This window comes from Salminus brasiliensis, chromosome 5 (assembly GCF_030463535.1).
Source record: "Salminus brasiliensis chromosome 5, fSalBra1.hap2, whole genome shotgun sequence".
Lineage (NCBI taxonomy): Eukaryota > Metazoa > Chordata > Actinopteri > Characiformes > Bryconidae > Salminus > Salminus brasiliensis.
Window position 1 is genome coordinate 9,103,806 of NC_132882.1, and position 21,923 is coordinate 9,125,728.

At 39.8% G+C, this 21,923-nt stretch overlaps 1 protein-coding gene across 1 annotated transcript; it reads left to right on the plus strand.

The window, feature by feature from the left end:
* Positions 1-3,921: 3,921 nt before the first annotated feature.
* cyb5a (cytochrome b5 type A (microsomal)) lies at positions 3,922-15,956 on the plus strand. Its single transcript, XM_072678705.1, has 5 exons — positions 3,922-4,192; positions 8,014-8,142; positions 10,030-10,059; positions 10,983-11,017; positions 13,386-15,956. Exons 1-5 carry the CDS (start codon positions 4,058-4,060, stop codon positions 13,471-13,473), a joined length of 417 nt encoding a protein of 138 aa, XP_072534806.1. The 5' UTR covers positions 3,922-4,057; the 3' UTR covers positions 13,474-15,956.
* The last annotated feature ends 5,967 nt before the right edge of the window (positions 15,957-21,923 follow it).

Sequence of the window (21,923 nt, forward strand, 5' to 3'; positions counted from 1 at the left end):
AGCTAGCACTAGTACGCAGAAGCTATAGCTGGCTAGCTAAGCAGCTAACGTAGCTAGCTATCCTAGCTATAGCTAGCTGTCTGGCTTGTCAACTAATGTTTGTGTTTTAAACACAGTGATAATATAACCCTAATTAAGGTTAATTAACTTAATTAATGTTTGCTTAAACACAAACATTAGTTGACAAGCCAGACAGCTAGCTATAGGATAGCTATGCTATGTTAGCTGCTTAGCTAGCCAGCTATAGCTTCTGCATACTAGTGCTAGCTAGCTAGCTACCTAGCTAGCACTAATTAAGTTAATTAACCTTAATTAGGGTTATATTATCACTGTGTTTAAAACACAAACATTAGTTGACAAGCAGACAGCTAGCTATAGGCTAGCTAGCCAGCTATAGCTTCTGCGTACTAGTGCTAGGTAGCCTATTAAGTTAATAATTAAGTTAATTAACCTTAAGTTAATTAGGGTTATATTATCACTGTGGTCTAACGTTAGCTAACGTTCAGCCGTAAACAGAAGTAGTGTTGTGTAGCCTGTCAGCCAGGTAACGCTAATGGGAAGCTATATATAGCTATATTATGTCCATCAGTTTGTAAGGTACAATCCTCATATCGTCAACCCCTGGTCAAGCTGATTGACTGGTTAAGCTCTTGACCACTACAGCTTCCCCTTTCACCTAAATCTGATGGTTTATGTAGTCTACAAGCATGAAAACCTGCCCAAGAGAGTCAACCAGCTAGTTAGTGGAGTAGCTATAGCTAGCATAGCTAGCATAGCATAGTCAAGCTAGCACTAGCGAGCTCAGCCTCCTAGCTAGCTAGCTCTAGAGCTACTTAAGTGAATTTAGGTGAGAAAAAGAGTTTAGATGAATATATAAGGCAACGAGGGGGTTTCTGAAGACCTATTTACCTAATTTCACTAAAGTTATCCATCTAATAGCAGCTGCTGCTCTTTCCTGAGGCTAAAGTGAGCTGGGTGGCTAGCTAGTGTGCAGTTAGCTGTATTCAGGAGCCCCTTCAGTTTCCCTCATAAATAAGCTCATACTGTTACTTTCCCTTACATACAAACTTCATAAAACGTGGAAATTTACATTTACATCCATAAATGAATGAGAAAAATCTTCTCACATAGAGTACTATTCATATGTCTAACCTATATTTCCTCTCTAATTAAATCGGAGCCAAAGAACAATAATAATATTTCGCTAATAACAATAATATTATTACTTTAAGAGTCTATATTTGATAAGAGTTTACATTTGCACTGATCATACGCAGATCTTTTAATATTATATGATGTTATATCATTTCAGGGACCTCTGTACAGTGTCATACACTTTATAAGTACACTGCTGCATATGCCACTTTACTTCTGATGTCAATGTCAGGGACCTCTATTTATTTATGCAAAAACATAAACTCTTACATTCCTAAAAATAAGAAGTAAATTATGTTAAGTTAATTATGTGTATGTGTTTGTTTGACAGTTCTGAATTTGACTTATCATAAGACAACATGTGTGACATCTTGTGATTACAATAAAATTCTTATTATAAGATATTACGCCATAACGACAACACACACAATGTCATAATTAAGACAGGACATCTTGTAAATATGAAAAAAAAGAGTGTCTTGTAATTATGAGATATTATTTAGTTAAAAACACACGTCATGATGATAATCAACATCTTGCAGTTACTAGAAAGTATCTCGCTGTTGAGATATTATGTCATTCCAGTCAAATGAATCATTAAGTACAAGACATTCATTTTACTCCAGATGTTTCTGCAGAGATATAAAGCAAAACTTTAATGATTTAATGATTCAAAAGTCAAAACATGAGGTTTTTTATTTTATAAAACATGCGTATATTTGACACTGCCGTAATTTTATACTGAGAAAGTTCTGTTTTCAATGAAAAATGTTTGGTAAAATAATACAGGGGTCTATAAGATCAACAGTGAGGTGTGGCGGGGCAGTGGGGGCTTAGTGGTTAGAGAACCAGGCTGCTGATGACAGGGTTAAGGGTTCGCTACCTGGGCTCAGCAAGCTGCCACTGCGGGACTCCTGAGCAAGGCCCTTCATGCTCTCTGCTCCCTGGGTCAATTTCTCAAAACTACTGAGAAGTAGTGGAAAAAAGTGGAAAATTGGTGGTCTGGTAACAAAATACAGGGGTCTATAAGATCAACGGTGAGGTGTAGTGGGGCAGTGCCCACCGCTCACTGCTGTCACTGTGTGTGTTTGATCACTAGTGTGTGTGTGTGTGTGTGTGTGTGTGTGTGTTCACTGCATGCATGGGTAAAGGCCAGAAGGTTAGAGGCCAGAGTCCATCTGTGTTCAACACTAATGGTGAATATGGTTGCCTTGTGTTGTGTAAATTCAAGATTCAAAAATCTTTACTGAGGTCAAGACCTAGTATAAACATTTAGTAAATGTTGTAGAATAGTGCTAGCAAAGTATAAACATTTAGTAATTGTTGTAGAATAGTGCTAGCAAAGTATAAACATTTAGTAAACGTTTCCAGAAAAGCTATCTTTTTATTTGGAATATAAACATTTGGTAAACTGGGCTTTCTGATGTACTGAGATCAAGACCTTGTATAAACATTTACTAAACGTTTAACGAGCACCCTGTCATGTGGAATAGAGCTAGCAAAGTATAAACATTTATTAAATGTTTACCAAAAAGCTCTTTTTGATTCAGACATTTGGTAAGCTGGGTTTTCTGGTTTACTGAGATCAAGACCTAGTATGAACATTTACTAAACGTTTAACGAGGGTCCTGTCCTGTGAAATAGAGCTAGCAAAGTATAGACAAATAGTTAACATTTACAGAAAAGCTCTCCTTGATCTAGAATACAAACATTTGGTAGACTAGGTTTTCTGGTTTACTGAGGTCAAGACTTAATATGAACATTTACTAAATGTTTAATGAGCCCCCTTTCAGGTAGAATAGAGCTTGCAAAGTATAAACATTTAGTAAACGTTTACTGAAAAGCTGTCTTCGATTTAGAATACAAACACTGGGTTAACTGGGTTTTCTGGTTTACTGAGGTCAAGACCTAGTATAAACATTTACTAAACGTTTAATTAGCACCCTGTCAGGTGGAATAGAGCTAGCAAAGTATAAACATTTAGTAAATGTTTACCAAAAAACTCTTTTTGATTCAGACATTTGGTAAACTGAGTTTTCTGGTTTACTGAGATCAAGACCTAGTATGAACATTTACTAAACGTTTAATGAGCACCCTGTCATGTGGAATAGAGCTAGCAAAGTATAGACATTTAGTAAACATTTACTGAAAAGCTCTCTTTGATTTAGACGTTTGGTAAACTGGGTTTTCTGGTTTACTGAGATCAAGACTTAATATGAACATTTACTAAATGTTTCATGAGCCCCCTTTCAGGTAGAATAGAGCTAGCAAAGTATAAACATTTAGTAAATGTTTACCAAAAAGCTCTTTTTGATTCAGACATTTGGTAAACTGGGTTTTCTGGTTTCCTGAGGTCAAGACCTAGTATAAACATTTAGTAAACGTTTACTGAAAGGTGTTTGTTTTGTGTTGGTCAAGAGCTGGTATAAAGTATAAAGTATGAACGTTTAGTAACTACATGTTTAATGCAGTGTTTGCTGATTTGCTGCCCTGCAGGTTTGAAGCTTTAACAAATCACTTGAATTATCTGCGTGCCTCCCAGAACACGATTTCTCCAAGGTACCCCTATATTTCCGTGTTGCGTGAGAAGCAGGTTGGTGGTGAACTTCGGTGAACTTCTGCCCAGCCGCTCCGTGTCCTTTGCCTCGTCGCTTTGAGAGGCGCGCCTTTATCCAATCAGGACGGAGAGGTGAGGAACGCAAGCGATGCATTGTCCAATCAGAACGAGGTCAGGCGGGTGTGGGCGGTTCTTCCCGATGTCAGGAACTACAATTGTAAGACGGAGCTGGAGGAGTTGAGGAGTTGAGGAGTGGAGGAGAGACGATTGCTGGACTTTGGTGTTTTTATTTGGTTGGTAGTGAAGTCCGAGTCCGTAGCGAACACCTGCAACATCAGGAAACCAATGGCAGAAAAGGGAGCACACGGGGACACGGTCAAATACTACCGCCTGTCCGAGGTGGAGGAACGCAACTCTTTCAAAAGTACGTGGATTATCATCAACCACAAGGTGTATGATGTCACCAAGTTTCTAGAGGAGGTTAGTGACTTTACTGTGACTTAGACTTCACCAAAAAGCTTTTCCATCATTCACCAAAACAGCTGGAATTGGCTTCTTGTTGGATCTTTCCGGTCCACCTTAAATAGTGCAGCAGTTACAGTGGGGAGCCTTCATGCGCCCAACGGCACTGCAGCGCAGTTTAAGGTGGAACGGGGAGTTCGACAAAGGAGTCAGCTTCAGCGTCTCTCTCTCACTCTCTCTCTCTCTCTCTCTCTCTCTGTGTGTGTATATATATATATATATATATACACACACACACATATTGGTGTAGTAATTGCGTTTGCTTCTGCTGTTTACTCTGCTGCTGTACTCGGGGAGGAAACCCCAGGTGTACTGCTCCAGGTGTACTGCTCCAGGTGTACTGCTCCAGGTATACTGCTCCAGGTGTACTGCTGCAGGTATACTGCTGCAGGTATACTGCTGCAGGTATACTGCTGCAGGTGTACTGCTGCAGGTGTACTGCTCCAGGTGTACTGCTCCAGGTGTACTGCTCCAGGTGTACTGCTGCAGGTATACTGCTGCAGGTATACTGCTGCAGGTGTACTGCTCCAGGTGTACTGCTCCAGGTGTACTGCTCCAGGTGTACTGCTGCAGGTGTACTGCTGCAGGTGTACTGCTCCAGGTGTACTGCTGCAGGTGTACTGCTCCAGGTGTACTGCTCCAGGTGTACTGCTGCAGGTGTGTCATGTACTGCATGTCCTTTCTGGCAATGCTCGTTCGAGGTTAATGTCCATCCATCTGCTTTTGCGTGGTTTTAGCCACGTTTCATACCGTGGAGACCCCAGCAGACCCCCAAAGACTGCTGTCTTAGTTAGGATTTGGGAACAGTATAGTCCCAGCCTAAACCAGTGCTTTTTAAAACCACTATTAAAACCTCAAATGGAAAAATGTGACTAAAGATAAATGTTGAGGTGATAAAGTATAAAATATGACATATTTTATATATATATAACAAAACTGTGTGGGACAGCACATCCTACCCAAATACTTGTGAATAAGCATTCAGCATAAGCATGTTGAATGAATGCAGATGTTAAATACATAAAAATGTTTTGCAGATGACGTTTGGAAGACTTTGGATGTTGGATACTTAATATCACAACAAAGAATCAACAAAAAAAATCTACGTCAGCTGTCGTCACTATTCTATGTCAGCTGGGTAATGATAATAATAATAATAATAATAATAATAATAATAATAATGCCAGATGGCCGTTCAGTTATACTAAAATAGTATAATATTTGAAAGCATACATATTAGGACCTGAGTAAAACAAACAAAAAAAGATGTCTGACGTAAATGTATATGTTATATTAATAGTATACTGATTGATATGATTGCTAGATATTAATAATCACCCTTCTTAATCTCAGATAAACTTTAAGATCTCTGAGGATTTCCGTATGACAGAAATGAAATGAATGGGACTTGCCGCTGTTTTTCCCTGGTGAAAATCAAACTCTTCCAAACACAGTCAGTCTTTTTTCCACTATTCATTTTCTCCCTGAATGCCCCTGGCTTCTCTAATCTGTGAGTAAATTCATTCTACATCCACACTTAAAGCAGGCGAACACTGCTGTGTAATAAAACAAGGTCAGGTCCTATAATGTCAGTCCAGAGCACAGCAGTGTTGGCTCGACTGTGGCAAATGAATATTTTTGTGTTGTTAACGGCCTCGTAATTCACTTATAGGGGGAAGGACACAGGACCCGACGTATCAGCTTTGTAACTTTTGTTAATCGCAGGGTACGGCAGCAGCGGCGGTTTTCTGTCATGGGGGAAATCCAGCATAGGCCCTGGAGTTGCCCAGGTGATTCAAGCCTGCCTGAGCCACCTCAAAATCTTGGAGCTCACGGTTTGGTAGGAGCTCTGTATAGTGGCAGGAAAAACAACAACATAAACAACAACAACAGTAATAACATAACATATGAGGGCAGTGGTGGCTCAGTGGTTAGAGCGCCGAGCTATCGATAACAGGGTTGTGGGTTCGATTCTCGGGCTCAGCAGGCTGCCACTGTTGGGCCCTTGAGCAAGGCCCTTTACCCTCTCTGCTCCCCGGGCGCTGGAGTTGGCTGCCCACCGCTCTGGGTGTGTGTGTGTACTCACTGCCCCTAGTTCACTAGTGTGTGTGTGTGTGTGTTCACTACCACAGATGGGTTAAATGCGGAGGACACATTTCACTGTACAGTGACAAATACATGCACCATTACCTTTTACCTTTTTACAACAACAACATGAGCTAAGCTTAGCGATACATGTTTCTAACTTTCTAACGTCTAACAGCTTTAGATTTAGAATTTGCTTTACATCCGTCAGTCTTTCCACGTAGATTACTATGGGTGTGTCCTAATTGCACACTAATTACTAATACCAGCTCGTTTTTGAGTATGAAGTATGTAGTATACTACTCAGATATCAGAGGTTTTTGAGTGTAAATTGGCCTAGCAATGCTTCATCACTTCCTGTCAGTAGAAAAATGGTAAGTATGTTAATATCCTGTCTACTAACCTGCCAGTCCTGCGCTGTTAAGATGAGTCTGTACATTATAGTATTATGTGTGTAGTAGTTGTAGTAGGGAACCCATGTGCTTTCTGTTTGATTGCATGCACTGAAATGCAACATCCGTACCATGAGAGTTCAGAGCGGATACTGTTACACCCCTACTGGATAGTTTTCAGAGATTTAGTTGGGAGAGAACCAGAGAGCCAGGGGATCTGAAGTGTAATATCTAAAACTGGGGTTGCCTTTTTGATTCTGTATGCATGAGCAATATTCTATCATCCATTATCCATTATCCCAAACTCCAGTCCTAGGTACCTCATTGTTGAACACACACACACAAACACACAGCAGTGAGTTGGCCTGTGAGCAGCACACTGCATCCAGAACCTTTGCTACAAATTTGATTTCTTAAAGGAACAGTAAGTACTAAACAACGGCAATAGTTCAAAATGTCCACCGCAGTCCAGTTTCAAAACACTGGAGAGAGTTGTCTGCCCTGCCAGGTTGAGGACAGTGAACCTCAGGAACGATCACAAGACGAGTTCAGTAACTTTTACAATGAGCGACAACTAGTACTACCCCAAAAAAAGCCCATCCCTACTAGTGGTTGTAATAAATGATCTAGCTATGGTTAGCTAACCTGAGCTGAAGCTCAGTGCTCACCAGTTTGGCGTCCGTCTTGAAGTTCCTCTGGGCTCTAAGCTGTCTCCATCTATCAAAAGCATTGCCAATATTTACTCTCGTTTTCCTCTCGTCTCATTGAACTTTTTAGACGAATGCTGAAGTTCGTTCGGGTTGTGTAGCATCTAATGATCCAGGTCCAGGTTGCTTACTCGCTTCAATGGCTGCAGCACGTTGGGTTTCGTACCTGGCAACCCGCGGTGTGGCAGTAGGACTGGGGAATGGGCAATGGGTGGGATAGGCAGCTAGAACACAAACAGATTTCCTCACTGTACCTGAAATACCTAAAATCTGATGACTCATCCTGATCATTTTATGAGTTAGTACAGAAAAAACAAGCATGTGGAGGATTGGAAGAGGACAGATGGAGAGAACCAGCAGTAACTGAGGAGATGGCTACATTTCAGTGTTGACTCTTGGTGAACTGAGCCAATCACAACACTCACTTTCAAGCACACCCCTAGCTCTGTTTGTAGCCAATCACATCTGCTTCACAGATCAAGCCTGTGTATTTTCAGTGTCCTTTTAAGTTGGTCAGTAAAGGACTGTAATAATAAATCTGGTTAATGAGGACTGGTGGTGGTAGTAATGTCTGACTGGATGTTTGGCTTTCCAGCACCCAGGTGGAGAGGAGGTGCTGCGGGAGCAGGCCGGAGGAGACGCCACGGAGAGTTTTGAAGATGTGGGACATTCGACAGATGCGAGAGAGATGGCCAGCAGCATGCTCATAGGAGAACTGCATCCAGTAAGTGAATTCCCTTTCCTGAGTTTCACAGTAAGCTACCAAAGCAAAATGTGTTAGAAAATCAGCTGGGTCACTGTAAATGTGCAAACTAACGGAGAGTGACATGGCAAACATCTAACATCACAGTATTTCCCAGACAGCATTTTCGTGAAATGTGATGTGTCATGATACAGAATTCATGCAAAGCTTAGCAAGAAGGTAGTTCCACATTTACTAAGGCAATGAAAGAGATCTGAGAGTAGATATTTTTACTTAACATTTGCAAAAACAAGCTATTTATAACAAAGCAGCTTTATGTGAGAATTGGGATTTCTTGTTCCCAGGCTCCTCCTACATTAGAGAAGGGTAATTCTGCAATATTCACCAGAAGTCAATGATCCAAACTGATGATATGAATAATGTACTTCATGAATCCAAGGACTGGAGTGAAAGAAATTGCACTGGGCAGAAAGTAAAAATCCACCCCCAGGATTTGGTTCCAACTGTCTGAGCAGCTCTGCTGGTGCTTAGCTGAGAATTCAGAGAAAAGGTACCTGAAAATAAGCTGAAAATTCAGGTCCAAAGCTACAGAAAGTGAAAATCCGCCCCATGATTTTGTTCCAACTGCCTGCAGCTGAGCTGTAAGTTCAGGTCTGGAAAGTGAAAATCGGCCTCAGGATTTTGTACCAACTGCCTGCAGCTGAGCTGTAAGTTCAGGTCTGGAAAGTGAAAATCGGCCTCAGGATTTTGTACCAACTGCCTGCAGCTCAGTTGTAAACTTAGGTCTGGAAAGTGAAAATCGGCCTCAGGATTTTGTTCCCAATGTCAGGGCATGTCTGCTGATGCTTAACTGAAAATTCAGGTAAGAAGTATCTGAAAGTAAGCAGAATGAAGATCCTGAGCTACAGAAAGTGTAAATCCAGCCCAGGATCCAACTTCCAGGGCATCTCTACTTAAGTGGCTATTGTGTAGCCATAAGTCACCTTTGAGCTGCCACTAAAGGACACGCTTTACACGTACGCTTCTGATAAGCTAAGAATTACAGTACCAGTATCTGAATGTGAAAGAAGCATGTGGACAGACTTAAGTAGTCTTACAGGATTTTACACAACTATGACTCGAGTTTCATAGTGCAGTGAGCAGCGTGCCGAGCCCAGAGTATCAACCATAGAGAAGCTATTCTCTATTACAAGTCGGCGGAGCCTCACCATGATTTTGTTGTACTATTTTCTACATAATGTTGCTTTAAGAAGAAACAGGCTACTTATTACCATGCAGTCGATGCAGTTACTGCACTTGTATTGTTACTGACAGGCTCCCAATAATTGGTCAGTATTTGATAATTGCAGTTCCGTGTTGTAGAAGTGCTGACCAGATACACAATATACACCCTATCACCCAGCCCTAGTGCAAAACACAGCCAGTCATGAAGGCATAACTGAGTTTCACTCAGTCTGAGCATTTTTACATTCTCTATTGTCTTCTGTAATCTAGGAATGAGCCTTGGCCTACTCACTGATGAAGACCATGCTTATGTTGCTATGCTAGACAAACATTAGGGTGTGGCGAGAGGCATAACTTTATGTCTTACCAGATGTTTCATATGACCTGTAGGGATTGAGGCGCTACCTGGAATCCATTTATCCATTTTATTGGGCCTAAAAGGGCTGTGTTCACTGGGCTGAATGTAATACTTCACATGCTTTGACAGACTTACGCTGCATTATGCACATGCTAAACCTCCCTCTCCCCATTCTCTTGCAACACCACCTCTCAGACCATGTGCTGGATTATGTACAAAGCAAACATGGGTACTTGGTGGCAAGTGGCATTGACCCAATGTCTTTGTCAGTACCTCTCACACGTATTCATTCTCTCTCTCTCTTTCTCTCTTTTTCTCCCATCCAGGAAGACAGACATAAGATCGCCAAACCTCCGGTGTGTAAATCTTTTTCTTCTTCATTTTTTTCTTGGATTTCTTTTGTTTTTTTTTTTTGTATCAAATATCTGTTGTATAAATATTTCCCAGTTCTGGCTCTGGACTACCACCATTTTCAGACTTCTAATTAGGGTCTGTATTTGCTAATTGCAGATATTCAGGAATTATTAGTGGGGTCAAAATACCACAAATACTAAATATACAATAGAGAATATCATGTCATTGTCACACACAGACCATGTATCTCCAAAAGGCAACTTTACAAGGACAAGAGAACTTTTTCAATGGAAAGGGAGCTTTCAGTATGAGTCAGTGTAAAAAGATTTTATTCCAAGTCATTTTGAAGCATTTCTATTGGTCCATTCATCATGAAATTTTGACACAATGTGAAGAACAACTGCCAAATTCACATTATGTCAAAAAGTGAAAACAGCAAAAATGGGAATGCCATTTTGACAGTGATGACATAGCACAAATATTCTAGTAATAGTAAAAGTTGTGTGTACTTTTAAATTGTATTTAAAGTTGGGCATGAGTTGGGGGTGGTGATCATCCAACATTGTCACTTGTCTTGTCACTGAATGCAATCAAATCCCCACATACAGTGCTCAAAAATCTACTCAAAAGCCTTCTTTCCTGGACAGTAGAGACAATTAGTCCAACAAAAGGCTGGATAATACCCTTGATTTAGGAAGAAACAATACATGAGCAGGTGTCCCAATACTTATATAGTGTATATACATTTGGGTGAGTGTTGACACTTGCATAATATCGGGTTTGTTAAATATATAAATATATGCATGCTGTGCTGGTGTATAAGCACATCTTAATCATTTTGCAAAGCAGTCATGGGTATTAGAAGAGGGAAACCTACTACAACAGTATTTCTTTTATATGTTTTTTCTTTTTTCCTTTTTTTTAGGAGTCACTTGTTACAACCGTTTATGAGCCCACAAGGTAGGCTAAAAAGAATTATGCCATTTTACTTGCTGGAGAATTGTCCCATTTTACAAAAGTCATGTGTATGACCACACACTGCTGCTGAATTTGTGATGAGCCTTGTGATGACTCCAAGTAACCTCCACTGAAATTTCACTTCATTAGGGGCATTTCCTCTTTTGAGACTGTGCCTAGTCATTGCTTCACATGAACTGACATGATGGCTGTAAAACCTCAAGATTTCTCAGTGGGTTCACATGGGTAGTCATGCCTGTTCCTGCTAGTCATGCTTTACGCACTAAAAAGAACGCTTTCTGGAGGCTTAACTTGGATGTACGTCCATTCAGCTTCTGACTAAAGCCCTATTTGGACGGGATTAGCTTTACATGGGGAGGAGGAGTAATGTATTTTTACTGCAGGACGTCTGAAGAACTTATGACCAATTTGTATGAGATAAGAAATTTCAGCATAAATGACGGAGAGGGGAGTGTCTCAATTTATCAGCTGCCAAAAACATGTAATCTCATAATCTCACATATAATAATAATAATAATAATAATAATGAAATTTTAGTTTAATGATTAACAGTAACATGTTTGAAGGCATGTATTAAGGCAATAGGCTGCACAGCACAAAACAAGACAGATGGAATTTGCATTTGTAGAGCTAGTTAAGGGCCTAGTTTCAGGGCCCAACAGTGGCAGCTTGTTGCCATACTTGGGTGTGGAACCTACAACCCTGTCATCAGTAGCCCAGTGCTCTACCCACCACCCCACACACATGACTTGCCTAAAGCTGCCAGCTGTGCCGCGCCTCTGTGAAGTCCTTTTGTGGGTGTTTTACTGAGGTTTTCCACAGACATAAACTAATCCTTTTCTACAGGATATGACTGAGTATGTAGCCCACATGTCAATTAGCACGGGATTAACATAACCTGAAGTCAATTTTGCGGCTCGTTTTACGGAAGGTGAAAGGCAGCGGAATCTGACGCAGGACAGTGCAATCTGTAAAAATGACTGGCCAGGAGTAAAATCACTGAGAAACTTTGGTAATAATGATACTACCCCAATTCACCAGAAAAAAAAAAGAATCCTGAATGAATAAGGCCTTACTTGTCCCTAAACTAGTTAGAAACAATTGGAAAACTGGTTCATTTGGTTCCTTTTACATAGACATGTGTAATATAATACAACAGTAGGTATGTAATGCCTTATATAATGCAATAGGCGGTATATAATGCCTTATATAATGCAATAGGAGGTATATAATGCCTCATATAATGCAATGGTAGGTATATAATACCTCATATAATGCAATGGTAGGTATATAATGCCTCATATAATGTAGAAATAGGTATGTAATGCCTAAAATAATGCAATAATAGGTATATAATTCTTAATATTATGCAATAGTAGGTATACAATGCCCAATATAATGCAAAAATAGGTATATAATGCCTAACGCAATAGAAGGTATATAATGCCTAATATAATGCAATAGAAGGTATATAATGCCTAATATAATGCAAAAATAGGTATATAATGCCTAATGCAATAGAAGGTATATAATGCCTAATATAATGCAATAGAAGGTATATAATGCCTAATATAATGCAAAAATAGGTATATAATGCCTAATGCAATAGAAGGCATATAATGCCTAATATAATGCAATAGATGGTATGGAAAGCTGAAGTAATAATAAACTAAGTCTGCATACAGTTTTACAATGTTGTCAATAGAGTTTTAAATCAAATTCTCCATTTAAAAATGCCTGAACTGCACAGTGAGAATTGATCCACTGACTACAAAACTTGGAACGTTCCTGACTGATAACAGAGATTGCAAAATAACGCTTCCGTTCTGTTTCCCATTGTGGTTTTGTAGCCCTGTGTAGAACTTCAATATGTATGGGGCCCTACCTTCTTGCAAATCTCATTGACAAAAAGTGGAGTTGTGAAATAACTGTTTTTTTGTGAGGAGGAACATGCCTGAAGCCCCTTCTCCTCCCAATCTAACGCCTTTAAATTCCACCTCTACCATGTCCACATGTTGACGGCAAGGTTTTCGCAACCTGTTACCACCCTGTCACTTCCCTTTAACTCCGCCATATCTTTTAATCCTAGCGGCACTTATCAGAAAGTGCTCTGACCTTCTAGCTCAAAGTTCTCTTGAGTTAACCCTCTTCTGCAGTATCCTCTCATATTCTCACATGCTGATGGCATGGTCTCACAACTCACCAAATGGTTCCATAAAGAACTGTACATTCCTCTTCTATGGCATTTCCAGAAAGACACTTCTCAGAACCTTTTTCTTCTTTAAGGGTGTTCAGTATTCAAATGAAAGTTATTAACGGCTCTGTGTTTGCATTTTGTCCTGTGTTAAAGCTGGTGGTCCAACTGGTTGATACCTGCCCTTGCTGCAGCGATCGTCACATTGATGTACCGTATATACACAGCAGAGGAGGACGCATAACAGACCTTCAGGTTTTTCCTCAGTGGACTTTTGGACCGGTTTATCCCACTTCTATAGTACATACATGCTGAACAATGACACCAAGAATACATTTCAGGATTGCTTTAGTATTATTATTATTTTTAGCTATGATTTAATGAAGGCTTTTTTGTCATTATGTATGTCTCACATTTATCCCACAAATTTTGAACACTGTTATTAATATCCAGAGGAATATGTAGTCGCACTACCCTGAGACTTATATTTTTTAGATGTACTCGAAATTTTCCCTTACTGTCTGATGTGTCATTGTGTGGATATAATTATGTAATATGCTTACAAGTTGCATGACATTGGGGTAAATTTGACACTATATGTGAAAAGCTCAGTAATTGTAGAAGTATTTGAAGAGAGCGCATCATAGAAGCTGATTTGGGCCTTAAAACCTAACATGGTCATTTTTAAAACAAAAACCAAATGGAAATACAATGCTGGAACATCGATTCTCTGAAGTCTAAACATCTTTTTTTCTTTTCCAAAAAATTGTTTGATAGGACATAGGGCTGTACTACATATCCTATGTTAGCCATCATGCACTTTTGGCTTTTACTATACCTAAATATGCAAACAAGCCTGTGTTTTTACAGATGCCAGGTCTTTTTACTGCTCAAGCTATTGATTTAATTAAAAAGAAAGGACAGTACTTTGGTCACAGTAGCACAGTCCACAGTAGTCACGGTTCAGCAGTACATTGTACATTGTTTACTGTGGGGTTCATCACAGCCATAACATACAGCATGTTAATTGTAGTGTTCTATTCATTTAACCCTAATAAGACCTCAGAATCACTACTATACACCGATCAGCCATTATATCAGCACCACTGAGGGTGAAGTGAAAAACCTTGATTACCTTCATCTGCAGTGGCTTCTGTGAAGGGGTGGGTATATTAGGCAGCAAGTGAACAGTCAGTTCTGAGTCAGACAGTCCGACAGAGTGATGCGAGGCTCATTGATATAATCCTTGGAGGCCCCACCTCACAACTTGCAGGACTTGAAGGACCTGCTGCTAACATCTTGGTTCTAGATACCTCAGGATGCCTTTGGAGGTCTCGTGGAGTCCATGCCTTGAATGGTCAGATCTGTGGTGGCGGCACAAGGGGGACCTTTTCAATATTTTCAGTAGTGGTGTTAATGTTCTGGCCGATCAGTGTATAGTGTTAATGTTGCATCAGAATTATGACTTTCTCACTGGATATACCAATATGAATTATAGAAATTGCCTGCAGACAATTTCTTCATGTTTTTAATTCACATTAACATATTGTAAAAAAAAAAAAAATAGAAAAAGTACAAATGTGGCATGTAGAATGGTTTATGGTAAATTATCTGTAGTTTTTTCTTAGTATTCAGTAAATAAACAAATTATACTGTAAAATGTGCAGAAAAAGGACATATTTAGGATTTACTCACTTTTTTCACTAAAAAAAAGCAACAACAAAAAAAAAGTGCCCAAACTTTTGAATAACAGTTGAAGGGACCCCAAGCACTTGACATTTTCTCCCCCTGGATAAAGTCTTTTAGTGTTTGAGATGTCAAGGAGAGCCAATGGTGTACTAACTATACTATACTATACTATACTATATATATGCTTTCACCTCCTCGGATGTGCTGCTAAGAGAGGAACACACGCGCACAAGTAATTAATAATTGCACATTTAACAGACAAGATTGTTCATATTGAAGCTCTAGTCATGACTCCCCATAACCATGGCCTTCTCATGGCTTGAGGCAGGCATGCCCAATCCAGGTCCTGGTGATCTACACTATACCTACAAAGGTTTGTAGACACCTTCTCCTCCAAAGTTGCTTTTGAAATTAAGGGTAATAATAGGGAGTCTCTTCTGCAAAGGCATTACACTGTGCTGTGCTGTGAAGATTTAATGGCATTTAGCCATAAGAGCATTAATGAGGTCAGGTATGGATAATGGATGATCAGTTATAGATGAAACTGGCATTGTGCATGGTGACTGTAGACTCCACAGCTTCCAGGTTATACTGGCAGTGCTTTTCTATGGCGATTAAACAAGCTGTGCAGCTAAATGCCTGTATTAGTAATAGGTGCACCATGAAGTAGCTAAACTCCCTCATTAAAAGGAGTGTCTGGATACTTTTGTACGTATAGTATAAAGTACCACTCTTTGGATTATAGTGCCAGTCCTAATCTATCACACTTGACCCAGGTAATGAAGGCCGTCAGAGGCATCTGGAGCCATCCAGAACGGTAGATCTTCAGGGCCAGAATTGGGAAACAGTGTTCAGCACTGTATGAAAGATTACTAGAAGCTGGCACTTGGACTCATTTCCGATTGGGGCCTTAATATATTAATATAATCACTGAAATAATATAATAAACTCAGCAGAGTTGGGTGACAGTGAATTATGTCCATTGTTTGTTTATTGTACGTCTTTGTTTAATCACATGAATAATAAATATAAACTAATTATGTACCATCCTGCATAATCAGCATTTTTCTTTAGCAAAACGTAAATAAGTCCTGTTGGCTCACCAGCTGGTCCACATGCTCCAAACACACCACCACCCATCTAATGTGAAGACTGAATATTGGGCCGGCGTACCGGGAGCTGTGATACAGCACGATTGGGGTGGGCCTTGATCAGTGGTTTGGGAAACTCTGTTCTAATATGAGCCACAGAATATTGGTGCTGTGCTGTGTTTCCCCATCCCTGGACAGCTGCAACTACACCAATATTGTCTGATCCATATCATTCCTTAAGCTGGACTTCATCCAGGGTGATTTAGCAAAATCGCTTGTTGGTCACTTTCCGTGCCCTGCATGAGAGATCCTGCCTTCTCTGAGGTGTTGCATCACTGCCATCTGGTGGCTATGCATAGACAAGCAAAGGGAACCAATCAATAAGCCTTTTTTATATTCATTTTGAATAGCATGTTATCAACACATGTATAATTAGTATGTAGCAGCGTCTTACTATTAGGAATTTTTACTAGTGTGTGGATATGTAAAATACATATTCAGAGGTAGTTCCGTTAGACTTCTGCTGCCAACATGCAGTTTGTTTATTAGTACACTACAAAACTTTGTCTATTCAACCTAAATAAATTGCTTTATGTGGTGACAAGCAGTTTAACTAGGTTTATTAAAGTCAAAAAAGTACTCAAAATTAACCGCTCAGGACCTCATTAAGGTAAATATATATATATAAAAATAATTTAATAATTAACAATTAAACTGAATTTTGTATGAAAAATGGATTGAAAGCAGCAACGTTTTGCCATTATAATACACAAATAACATATATCAGTATGTAAACACACTGAAACACATCAGAAAAGGAAAAGAGAAAAAGACAGAAATGGTTGCAGCTGTCACTAAAGACACAGCACACATTTGACTAGGCTGTAACAAATACTGGCAGGTCACTCAGTTAATATTGAATGTTGCTGTTTTAGCCTAAATTGCCCCAGTAATACAAGCTGTTTACATTATTACTAATAGAAAGTAAATCTCATTTTAATATTTGAGACATTTAGTCAGTTTATATTAAGTAAAACCTGTAATGTCATGTATCAACACTGTAATTCCAACTAGTAAAAAGCCCATATTAAAGTCTGCATATGTCTAAACAAATTCAGACTATTGCAAATGCTAATATAGAATATACCCTATTTAGAATTGGCTGGTTGTAATTTAATATATGTGCAGTTTCTTTAATCGATATATTTTTACATTAGAGGTGTTTTAAATGAGCATTTGTACCAGTCAGAATTCATTCACAGATGTGTGACAGTTTTACTAGTGAAAATATAATTAATGATATTAGAGAGTGAAAATTCATGTAAATTAATGGTAGAATATGACTAGTCAAAATGACATTTAGGATATGCCTTGCTGGCAGTATGACTAGTCTGAAAGTCTTTGTCTGTAGATCTGATTTTAGTACTAGTAAAACATGTAGTTCAGTCTGAAATGAGAATCTGCAATCTTGAATTTGAGTTTTATGAGTAGAAACTGAGATAAGACTTGTAGAACTGGTGTGATTTTAGGCTAAAACATCTTACCATATTAATATCTAACACTAAACACTAAACTACAGTGTACAAATGTTTGTTTGACCTTTTACTAATAAAAACATAGTTGTAGAAAAGACTCTGTAAATCCATGGTAACATATGACTAGTACAAAATACATGAAGGATATGCCGTCCTGCCAGTATGACAGTAAAACATAGTAAAATGGATTTATAGATCTGCAGATCTGATATTAGTCAGATCATTTGTAGTTCATGCTGAAATGAGAATCTCTACTAGTAAGAACTACATTACAGAGATCTTGAATTTGAGTTTTTACTAGTAAAACTTATGACTTGATTTTAGGCTAAACGGCTTGCTATTTTAATATCTAACATGTTAGATAATAATAATATCTAAAATGTTACTAAAACTAAATAGAATTACAGTGTCCATACTTTTATATTGATCTTTTACTAATAAAAACAGTTGTAGAGAATACAGTGAGATTCCATGTAAATCCATGGTAACATTAGACTAGTCAAAATTACAGTGAGTCCAAGAAGTATTTGATCCCTTGCTGATTTTCTTCGTTGGCCCACTAATAAAGACATGATCATTCTATACTTTTAATGGTAGATGTATTCTTACATGGAGAGACAGAATATTAAAAAGAAAATCCAGAAAATAAATCTAAGGAATATATATTAATTGATTTGTATTTCATGGAGTGAAATAAGTATTTGATCCCTTAGTATTCATTAGCAGTTCTGGCTTTTACAGACCAGTTAGACACTCCCAATCAACTTGTTACCTGACCTGAAGCCACCTGTTCTCACTAATCACTTGTGTGAAAAACACCTGTCCACAGAATCAGACAGATCACACAGATTTCAAGTCTCCAACATGGGTAAAACCAAAGAGCTGTCACAGGACCTCAGAGTCAGAATTGTTGACCTTCACAAAGCTGGAATGGGCTACAAAAAGATTAGTAAGGTGTTGGATGTGAAAGTAACAACTATTGGTGCAATTATCAGAAAGTTTAAAGAGTATAACATGACAATCAACAGACCTCGGCCCGGTGCTCCAAAGAAGATTTCGCCTCGTGGGGTGGCAATGATGCTGAGAACAGTCAGAAATCGTCCTGCAACCACTCGGCAGGAGTTAGCAAATGACCTGAAGGCAGCTGGGACCACAGTTTGCAAGGAAACAATTGGCAACACTTTGCGCAACAATGGATTCACATCCTGCAGTGCCCGAAAGGTACCCCTGCTGAAGAGAGCACATGTGGAGGCGCGCCTCAAGTATGCCAATGATCATTTGAAAGATGAACCAAGTTATTGGGAGAAGGTTTTGTGGTCAGACGAGACCAAAATTGAACTTTTTGGCCTCAACTCCACCCGCCATGTGTGGAGGAAGAAAAATGCTGCCTATGACCCCAAGAACACTGTGCCCACCGTCAAGCATGGAGGTGGAAGCATAATGTTTTGGGGGTGTTTCTCTGCCAAGGGTACAGGGCTACTTCACCGCATCACTGGGAAGATGGATGGAGCCATGTACCGCACAATCCTGAGGGACAACCTCCTCCCCTCTGCCAGGGATCTGAAAATGGGCCGTGGTTGGGTCTTCCAACATGAAAACGACCCTAAACATACAGCAAAGGCAACAAAGGATTGGCTCAAGAAAAATCACATTAAGGTCATGGAGTGGCCCAGCCAGTCGCCAGACCTCAATCCGATCGAAAATCTATGGAGGGAGCTGAAGGTCAGAGTTGCCAAGCGACAGCCCACCAACCTTCATGATTTAGAGAGGATCTGCAAAGAAGAGTGGGCCAAAATTCCCCCTGGTGTGTGTGCTAAACTTGTGGTTAACTACAACAAACGTCTCACCGCTGTGCTTGCAAACAAAGGCTTTGCCACTAAGTATTGAGTGTGTTTGGCAAGAGGGATCAAATACTTATTTTCCTCATTGAAATACAAATTAATTAAAATATATTCTTTAAAATTATATTCTGGATTTTTGTCTTGATATTCTGTCTCTCCATGTTAGAATATATCTACCATTAAAAGTGCAGAAGGATAGTGTCTTTATTAGTGGGCAAACAAAGAAAATCAGCAAGGGATCAAATACTTCTTGGACTCACTGTACATTAGGATATGTCATCATTTATAGATCTGATAATATTACTAGTAAATGTTAATATTACAAATCCTAATTTCAGATATGAAAATCATCATTACTGAGATCTTGAATTTGAGTTTTTTTCTAGTAAAAATGAACTATGACTTGTAAAGCTCTCGTATATTAGGCTAAAACGGCACCTTCCCTGATTTTCCACTTTTTCCACCAGTCAATAATATTGTTTTCTATTACATCACATATTCATCAACAGGACAGCCTCTCTGCAAGCGTTAGTGTTGAGAAGCTGACCACTCCTCTGACTCTGGCCAGTGGGGCAGTCAGTCAAGCTTTCAGCAGCCCTGATAATGCTCCATTTAAAACCAGGGAAACTCACAGTATGGTCACTCTGGTCTTGGAGTTTCATGTTTGGAATACAGATGATGAGTGATAAAGATTTTATGTTGAATAATCGTTTGTGGACTTTGAAGAACGGATTTCCGGAGAGCCGGAAGTTTAAAGTAGGCCTATAGTGCGGTCCAGCAGTCCCACGCAGGCAGATGAAAAGCAGCATTGTCGTAGGCCTCTCAGAGCGGGTATTGTGCTGAACTGGTGCAGCAGAATGAAAAAAAACAAAGGCTCTGCTCTATGACACAAGCCCAAAAACTGAAGCTGTGGTTGGTGGTTTGGTCGAGAGAATAGACAGTATGTCTGTAAGTTTTAAACTTTTAAAGACATTAGGGAGGATGATTCTTCGATTCTTGGAAAATAGAATGATCTTGTCTCCTGTACAAAGATTGGCTAGAAGCATCTCTCTTCATGCGCTAGGGTTGGGACGTAATATCTTCATGCTGTGCTGTAAAATGCTACTTCTCCTACACTAAGGTTAGTTAATATTAGCTCTCCTGCTATTCTAGAGAATTGGCTTATAATACTTCTGCTGTGCTAGGATTGGTTAGCAGTAGGCCACTTAGTATTAGCTCTCCTGCTGTGCTAGGATTGGTTAGTAGTACTGCTCCTGCTCTATGATTGGTTAGTAGTACTTCTCCTGCTATGCTATGATTGGTTAGTAGTACTTCTCCTGCTCTATGATTGGTTAGTAGTACTGCTCCTGCTCTATGATTGGTTAGTAGTACTTCTCCTGCTCTATGATTGGTTAGTAGTACTGCACCTGCTCTATGATTGGTTAGTAGTACTTCTCCTGCTCTATGATTGGTTAGCAGTAGGCCACTTCTCCTCCTGCTATGCTAGGATTGGTTAATAGCACTGCTCCTGCTCTATGATTGGTTAGTAGTACTTCTCCTGCTCTATGATTGGTTAGTAGTACTGCTCCTGCTCTATGATTGGTTAGTAGTACTGCTCCTGCTCTATGATTGGTTAGTAGTACTGCTCCTGCTCTAGGATTGGTTAGCGGTAGGCCACTTAATCTCCTGCTATGCTAGGATTGGTTAATAGCACTGCTCCTGCTCTATGATTGGTTAGCGGTAGGCCACTTAATCTCCTGCTATGCTAGGATTGGTTAATAGCACTGCTCCTGCTCTAGGATTGGTTAGCGGTAGGCCACTTAATCTCCTGCTATGCTAGGATTGGTTAATAGCACTGCTCCTGCTCTATGATTGGTTAGCGGTAGGCCACTTAATCTCCTGCTATGCTAGGATTGGTTAGTAGTACTTCTCCTGCTCTATGATTGGTTAGTAGTACTGCTCCTGCTCTATGATTGGTTAGTAGTACTGCTCCTGCTCTAGGATTGGTTAGTAGTACTTCTCCTGCTCTATGATTGGTTAGTAGTACTTCTCCTGTTCTATGATTGGTTAGCGGTAGGCCACTTAATCTCCTGCTATGCTAGGATTGGTTAATAGCTCTGCTCCTGCTCTAGGATTGGTAAGTAAGGCCGGGATGACTAAAAGTCCATCCTTCTTCTTATCCGCTTCATCCTGGTTAAGGTTTCAGTGGGTCCGGAGCCTATACAAATTCATTGGTTAAAGGCAGAAGACCCCCTGGACAGGGCACCAGTCCTTCACAGGGTACCACAAGCACACGCTCTCTCATTCCTAGAGGTGGAAACCCACATGGATAAGGGGAGAACACACCGAACTCCTCACAGACAGAGACCAGAGCGAGGCGCTAACCCACTTTTCCCACCTTTCCCACCTTGCACTTCAACTCTGCAGCCCATTCAGCCAATGAAAAATTGAGGTTCTGCCTAGACCCAGCCCAAAACACCAACCATCATTCCAGAGAGCACAGTTCCCCTGCTCCACAGCTCAATGCTGGGGGGCGTTATACCCCTCTAGCACAGGCCT